The sequence below is a fragment of the Ruditapes philippinarum genome, unplaced genomic scaffold (assembly GCF_026571515.1).
Source record: "Ruditapes philippinarum isolate M1 unplaced genomic scaffold, ASM2657151v2 ctg683_1_1_1_1, whole genome shotgun sequence".
In the NCBI taxonomy this organism is placed as follows: domain Eukaryota; kingdom Metazoa; phylum Mollusca; class Bivalvia; order Venerida; family Veneridae; genus Ruditapes; species Ruditapes philippinarum.
The window spans coordinates 471,602-480,349 of record NW_026861864.1 but is presented as its reverse complement, the minus strand read 5'-3'; the positions used below and the strand labels follow the sequence as shown (position 1 = coordinate 480,349).

The window sequence follows — 8,748 nt, the reverse complement described above, 5'->3', positions numbered from 1 at the left end:
ATTCTAATTTTATGATGCAATAGGAAATGTATTGATCGTTAAAGACGTATCTTTGAATGATCATGTGCCTACCATAAAGATAAATTTATTCAAATTATAACATTCTTATACTTTCGATTTCTTCCATCATTGTTTCGTATGCTTTACTAAATGATGTACTATGTTTAAAATATTGTCATGAATATTGAAATACCCACCGAACGCGGTACTCTCTTGCACATCGGTCGAATATTACACTACATCGTTCACTTTCTTCTGCGAAGGGAGTGCACGCACGCGGATACTCGGTAAAGCCTTACTATACTCATAACCCCCAGCACATAAAAGTTCAAACCTGACAGTTTTCCAATGTTTTGTTTATCAAAATAAATTTTACAGACGTTAATTAGATACAGATTAAACACTATCTTAACGAAACACTTACTTTTAAATGTTGGTTGTTATAGAAACTATTATAGAAACTAATGTGTGGTCATTCAAAATTATTCTGTAACTTGGTGAATACAAAATTTTTAACAAACGAGATAATGAAAGTTGTTATTGTAATTTGCTGAAAACATCAAAATACTTCAAAAGAAGAGAGATAAAATCATAGGGAACCAGAAGAAAAAAAAACAACACAAACGCCAACTATAAATTACATGTATATTATAATTATGTATATGTTCAAATATCTAAACAAGTATGTTGTCCTTGTATTAAATCTATATAATAGATTACATTACTGTACGTTCCATATTTAGATATTTTGCACACGTCAGTGATATTAAAATATTGTAACTTTTTATTAAGCAGGTACGTACACACCGAAACTTGGTAAATGTATATTTAAATCTGGCGTATATAAAAGTTTTACTTTTTGTATTAAATTTTAGATTGGATACGATTTCATCTTTAGAAACTTCAACGATTTACTGTCTACGGCTGGTAGTTTTTTTAGCCGGGCCTATAAAGCCGGACTGGTTTTGCTAAAAGCACCCGATGACCTTATTTTTGTTTAAAAATGAAATGACCCAATTATAAATGGAACATTTTGTTTATCCGCCATCCACGCAGGAACAATCCTGAGAAAAAATATAAAAACTGATTAATATTTCTCTATAAATATTGTGTTTTACCATATACATGTATCAATCTATTCAAAACAATATTACTGTTTGCATAGCATATTTTCTGATTTAACTGGCTGTAATAGTAAAATTTATATATAAAATAATTATATATTACAACTTCATAGAACGAAATTAAAAAAATATAGAGTGTTTTTTTTTCATATGGAATTTCCGTCGTGATTTTGTTCTGTGTTACATGAAGATAATGAAATCAGGGATCCCATGTAAACCCTTGAAGATTAGGGTTTTAGCAGAATCACTGGCTATTTTGTAAGATAAATTCCCTTAAACTTTCTTGCATTTTACATGAATTCCCCGACAATATATTTTCATTCCTGTGATATGATTCATGGTGTAAACTTAGCGCATTCCCTTTAGAACTCACAACATATTTTCAGAAATGTACTATTTTAGCTGCATTTTTTTGGAGAAACAACAGAGCTGATTATTGACGTCGGCATCAAAGTGGTTTAATTTACATTTTTCACTTTAAATACAATCACTATTACAGTCAGACTTGTGAATAAAGGTATTCCAAGATAGAAACCAAACTTTGCCTCAAAAGAAAAAGTGGGTTTTATTTGGAGGCTACTCTGTTCTATCAAACCAAATGAAGGTTTGTTGAAGAGTGGCTTTTAATTACAGGATAGTCTTTATTCACAGGCGGTCTTAAGCACAGGTTTGACAGTAACATTGTATGACGTTTGTACACTATAATGTATTACTATTTTATGAAAAAAGTACATCTTTGACAACAACCAATATTATTAGAGCACAACATGTTCTATTACACAATTAGAAGCAATTCATGCAAACAAATACAATGATGACTTTAGAAATATCTTGACCTTAACATAAGTTTCTGTATATATTATACTGGTATATTTCTCTGTACTCATGGGCATATTGCCTACACGTATCTCGTAAATAAACAAAATAAACATAACTAATGTACGAGTAGCATAACGTATACAAATAATTATTTCATTATTAGACACACAAAAATAGGCTCAAGAAAATATTATAAAATTGCAAGTATACCAACCCGGAACAATACTCGAGATTTCTTTTTATTTATGCAAATTTAAATATCTAAGTATCAATTTACCCAGTGTTGTACTATCTATGATATGGTATCGTGTAAACAAATCAACAATCTATATAATAAAAAACCGTACTGATTTAAAATACGTAAGCAGATATGTGTTTCTATAAATAGCCTCTTGTTGTTGTTTACAAAATTTTACTGTCACGGTCAAATAACGCCAGTAAACAAAATGTGTACACGAAATTTAACAAACGCAAGCTTATTCTTAATAGTTGAAACAGATTTTCTACCTTACAAGAAGCAAAAAAAAAACAACCTTAATTGACTGATGTACCACTGATGTCTGTCGGTTGTTATCAGAGATTCTTAAATCCTAAATAATATGATAGATTCTTACCAAAATCCAGAAGAAAGATTCTTGGGTTGGTGGCCTTCAACAAAAATTAATTAAATTATTTCAGTTTGATGCACAAGTAGATCACATGATCCTCTCCCCGTAAAGAGGTTAAGTATACATGTAGCATTACACAAAGGTATATCCGTCCTTGGGTTCAAATTTGGTCTCACTCTGGGATCATTTAGTTTATATAGACTTCTGCAGAAATAAAATGTAAGTCTTTTTATGTAAGACTACAGTAAGGGTCAAGAGCTAAGATAATTGACATGTGGCATCGCCCAGTGGACCTCTACAAAAGGTATCCATGTATGTTTTAAGGCCTTCCTTGCAGCTGCCGTGTATACGTATTTATATAGTAGAAATATCTTGAATATTTATTTCTCCGGAACTACCGGACTCATTGCAGCTGCTAGTATCACCTTGTGGTGCTCTGCAAACCTTATATGCATGTAATACATGCCCTTGTGATCAAAAATTGGTCCTTTCCTATGTATTTTAAAAAACAAATTTATTTAAGCTTTTCTTGTGGGAAACTACTATGTCAAGAGCTTAGATATATGGCATGTAACATTACCTGCTTGACCTCTATAAAATATAACATAAATCTTATCTTGGGCTAAAATAAACAACACGAAACTTTCCAAATTCCTATTTATGCATTCAAGAAGTATGACCTTTTCTGGCTGTGAATTATAGGGCCATTAATGCGACATCGTTATGAAATCATCTTAATATTCAATCAAATATTATTTCGACTGTTTGTTTAAAGGTGCTTGAACACAGTTACTAAGGTGTATGTATGTTTAAGGATATTCTTCTGTGAGGATAGAATAATTGCATAAGTATAGATATTAAAACTTGTGAAGCATATACATGCGTCATATTAATCGTAATTCATACTTTAAATGGAAATAACCCTACGAACCAGTTAGCCTCTATCTTATATAAAGTGACTTTTAAAAACGGTATAATGTATATTTTTAAACCATCACCAATTTTAAACCAAGATGACTCACGTCTCGGATACCATGAGTCGATACGTTAATAGTCATAATTATACCTTGTTTGTGATGAAACAAAGTCACGTCAACTAGAAGTGGGATTTTTCTCTACATGCTTCATATTGGATGATGTTGCAAAGAATATTAAATGAATACAGAAAGTGCATTAACGAAACAGTCTGCCGACCTTTATCTCGACATTAGCTTGTGAGATGCTTTCGGATTATTTAAAGCAGATTGTCTCCAGATTCTTATACTTATATTCCCTTACTTATTTTCATAAAAAAATAAAACGTATTAAAAATTAAAATTTTGTTGTACGAATAAAGAAAGTAATTTACACATTGCAAACATCACTTAAAATCTGCGAAAATTGCCAAAAATAAATAAGAATATGCAAAAATAGTCATTACTACGTAAGTAACGCAGTAGAAATATGATAATAAATACTGCAAAATCAGTCATCAGTTGAATACAACATTCGAATTATTTCTTGTATTGTGAATTGTTTTGCTTTTTCTGAAAATCATTTTCTCAAAGTTGATTTTTTACATCTGGAGGCATGCAACTTTAAATGATGCATCAGATCTGCTCTCTCTTTGGTGTCGTATAGTCTTACTATTCCCTCTAAACGAAACAAGTTTTTTTTAATCACTGATACTGCTTAACAATATCAAACCGTAGCTAATTTAATATTACATGGGCTTAAGCTACCGATGGCAACGTGTCAACAAACATATATATCCGCGTGATGCTGTGTAAAGTGCTATATAAACATTGTTTATTATTTATATAATATATATACTGGTAGGCACTTAAAAACTCAACGCTCATTAAGATACGAGTAGTACCGAGAAAGTGTATATGAGAGGGGAGCTTATACGTCCTAATTAGTTCAAAAACTATTGTACATATATAGATATATCGTCCACTTAAACACCATCATTTAATAACCAGGGAAATCTCAATGATTTACAACTTGTAAATTCTAAGTTTTTGTAAAAATTTCAAACATATAATGCACCAGCTTCCTCAATTAGTCTATAAAGTAGGATATGATTCATGCATGGGGAACTTAATTATAAAACTCTTTCTTGTGTATTTCATAGTTTCTAGTTTATGTTTGCTTATTTTTATTTTACTCTCGTTCTCATACACGTATTTCAAGAAACTGAAAATAATATTTGAGCCGCGTCACGACAAAACCAACATAATGGGTTTGCGACCAGCATGGATCCAGACCAGCCTGCGCATCCGCGCAGTCTGATCAGGATCCATGCTGTTCGCTTACAGACCCTATAACAAGTAAAGAAACTGATAGCGAACAGCATGGATCCTGATCAGACTGCACTGATGCGCAGGCTGGTCTGGATCCATGCTGGTCGCAAACCCATTATGTTGGTTTTGTCATGACGCGGCTCATTTATTTTGTAATCGGACTGCACTGAAGTTTTTGTTATGATGGAACTGGGCACATATTCCGAGATTTGTGTACCTTTTAATGTAGATATTGACCAATAACTTGTGTTTAAATTTTCAGATCATACCCTCACCCCGTTTTTCCAGACTGATATTTTTTTAGTGCAAAATGACCTACGAATGAAAAGCGTTGCAACGCTTTTGACAAAATCGAGCTAAGAATCGCACAAAAGAATCAATATTTAATTTGATTCTGGGTATTTCTTAATTATCCCGTGCACATTTTTCCATTTAAGTGCTTCAATTGATTTATGTAAAAAAACAATTTTGATCTTTTTAGGCTTCTTGACCTCCTTTAATTGAGAAAGAAAGAAAGAAAGAAAGAAAGAAAGAAAGAAAGAAAGAAAGAAAGAAAGAAAGAGAGAAAAGAAACAAAGAAACAAAAAAGAAAGAAAGAAAGAAAGAAAAGAAAGAAAAAAAGAAAAGAAAAAATAAATAAAGAAAGAAAGAAAGAAAGAAAGAAAAAGAAGAAAGAGAGAAAGAAAGAATGTTTTGCATACGGAAGTATGAGCAACGAAACAAGATAACTCTTTGCTTTTAAAACGTTTAATACATATTCAACATATAAGCCGCGTCACGACAAAACCAACATAGTGGGTTTGCGACATGCTGTTCGCTTTCCAACTCTATTACAAGTGGAGAAACTGACAGCGAACAGCATGGATCCTGATCAGACTGCGCGGATGCGCAGGCTGGTCTGGACCCTTGCTGGTCGCAAACCCACTAAGTTTTTAACAATTAAATTGAATATTAGCCCCTTCAGCTCCTTGAATGTAATACGTATTTTATTCAACCGGGAATACCGTATATTCTTTACAATCATTTTAAGTATACATACATGCAGTTAATAATCCTTGTCAAATTTCACAAAATAATCATAAGAGTTGTTTCAATGGTTATTGTAAACACATCACATTTTCTTTGAAATACCACAAAATGGAAGTAAATAGGAAACAAATTTGATTACTAAAAAACGTATAGGGAAAATAATTCATTAAACATGCTAGTATTCCGGACCAGTTTAGTATAGACCACTTTCGTATTACTTTTAAAGAAATGAACACAATGTTGAGGAAATGCTTAAGTCATACATATACATGTTTATTTAAAAGTCCATACGAATAGCTTTCAGACAGTAATAATAGGCCATTACTATGTTATAAAGGTAGCGTTCCTCCGTTTTAAAAAAATACATGTACCTAAATCAGACCGTGCATTCAAATACTTCTTATTTGATCGATATTGATTACTTCATATTTTATGATATCGTTTGTTAATAAATACATGTAACCATTCCCATATTAAAAGTATTTCATTCAGTATACAGATATGAACAAATATCAAAAACAAATTCAATGCATAGGAAAACCTTTTAATCAGTCATAAGTCATTTACTGTTAAAAGGGTCTTTGAAATTTGAAAGACCCTGCTGTTAATAAGAAAACCATAACAAACAAAATTCTACTGATGTCTTTTGTGAACAAATTTAATGCATATAAAAATTTACGTCTTATTTTACGTGGAAATGATAATGCGACTTTTAAAAAAATACCCCAGGGGGTTGATTTAAATGAAAAGTAAAATTGTGGGTATTAAGCTCTAAATTAAGACCCTGTCATAAAATTTACACATCGGTTTGCCGGGAAAATGTGGTATACGTCCTCTTAAATTTCCTTTTTTCTTTCGTTAATCGTCCTGAAACATGATTTCCAATTTATTTTCGGAAAAAAAAATATGTCAGTTAAAAATTGTTCGATTTATTAGAAAATATAAACTTTGACCATAATTGTTTGATAGATAATGTAAACTTCCATCAGTCACCTATTTTTCTACTTTTTGTTTATTTGGCCTTACTGTATGGGAATTCCCAGTGTAAAATCCTATGACCTTGAATTACACTTAACGCTTGCGTGAAGTGTTTGAAACCAACGGAGATAAAAACTTTACTGTATTATTTACAGCTCTTGGGAAATCCCCATTTGCACAGTATATAAAACTTGGTAAAGCAATCATTTTTCAAAGTTATTGACAACAGTGCATTGCAAAAGAAAGAAAAATGGCGGATAAAAATATCAGTCCTGACATTGGTAACGACAATGATTTGGAATGTGACTTTGCGATTCAAAATCCAATGCTTAAGAAGGACATATTTCATGATGAAATACCACATTATAATAAAGAACATGAATTCAGAAGCAATTTCCAGGATTCTGGAGTATACAGCATGGTGAGCATTGATAAATGCCCAGTGCAATGTTCGGACATTAACCAACTTAGTGATCAAATAAGGGATATCGGTATTTCTGCGGATGACGAGGGATTGTCAATGAAAAGTTTTAAATCATTCGACAGTGAGAGTTCCCAGATCTCTGTACCAGAGCCAGAACCTGCAGAGATAGAGATCGACCTCAACGCGACTGATGAGGACGGCGACACTTTAATCCATGTAGCTATTGTCAGTCTCATGTCCGAGTCTGCACTTGCTCTTATCGATATTGCAATTGACAGTGATTGTTTGAACATTCAAAACTATCTTCATCAATGTCCACTTCATTTAGCAGTGCTCACACGACAAACTGAAATTGTGAAAGCTTTGATTGAAAAGGGAGCAAATGTTACTCTCAGAGATCAGCAAGGAAATACACCTCTTCACATTGCATGCAGAATGGGAGATAGAGACTCGGTTATGGCCCTTGTTAAATCATTTGGTGACGATGTATCTGGACGAAAAGAATATTTTGCGGTAAGAAACTGTGAAGGATTAACCTGCGTTCATGTCGCGTCTCAATACAAGGAATTTTACATTTTGGGTCATCTATTCGCTAAGGGTGCTGATGTCAACATTGGCGATGCAAAAAGCGGAAGGACTATTTTACATTATGCAGCTGAAAACAAAGACATGGCCACTGTGACAAAATTACTCACACACCGTAACATTGACGTAGACTGTAAAACTTTTAAAGGTGAAACACCCCTTGTTCTAGCGTTCTGGAGAAACGCTGAAGACATTGTGAAAAAATTGGTGTCAAAAGGTGCTGAGTTCAGTTATGATCTCTTTGAAGAGTCTGATGATGATAATTACGTCTGAACCGTCGACATGAAAAAGCCCCCCTGTGGTTTTAGATGGTTGTCCGGCATCGTCGATTCCAGCTTTGGGAGCGGAATTTAGATGAACGATTATTCTCGTGGCAAGACAAGGTGAAAAATATACGGGTAAAGTGATTGGACCATGATCTCATTGACACTTAATAAAGATAATTAACTGTTTGCAGAGTAAAGCAGACGACCATGCAGAAATGGTATCGTTTGTGTTAAATAAATCATTTAACCATGTTCATGTATACTATGTATACAGATTTTGTATGTACATGTATATATTTACAATTTTGTTTTATTCTGAGCAATAGATACTGATATATTTAATTACTGAAAATGTCAGTATATGGATATCTTTGACGTGAAAATTAAAAGAAATCTAAAATCCTTATCATGAGTTAATTGTGGTTTTTTTTGCTGTGATCTTTTTGTGTTGTTGTCTTTATATTTTCTTACATATTTCATAAGCAAGCAAGTACATCAATATCAACGCAGACTCGGTCCTCATTTGTGCTCATTTGTGCATACTGAGTCAGAGACTATGTCTGGGGCCTGCCTTTTCAAAAGCTGACAAATTACGACCTAGACGCTTTGGTTGAGGTACGGACTTTAATT

At 32.8% G+C, this 8,748-nt stretch overlaps 1 protein-coding gene across 1 annotated transcript; it reads left to right on the top strand.

Annotated features, from left to right (window-relative positions):
* The first annotated feature begins 7,042 nt into the window (after nt 1–7,042).
* LOC132717171 (NF-kappa-B inhibitor alpha-like) lies at nt 7,043–8,524 on the top strand. The gene has a single exon (XM_060700595.1). The coding sequence runs from the start codon at nt 7,094–7,096 to the stop codon at nt 8,123–8,125; it is 1,032 nt and encodes a 343-aa protein (XP_060556578.1). The 5' UTR covers nt 7,043–7,093; the 3' UTR covers nt 8,126–8,524.
* Nucleotides 8,525–8,748: the final 224 nt, after the last annotated feature.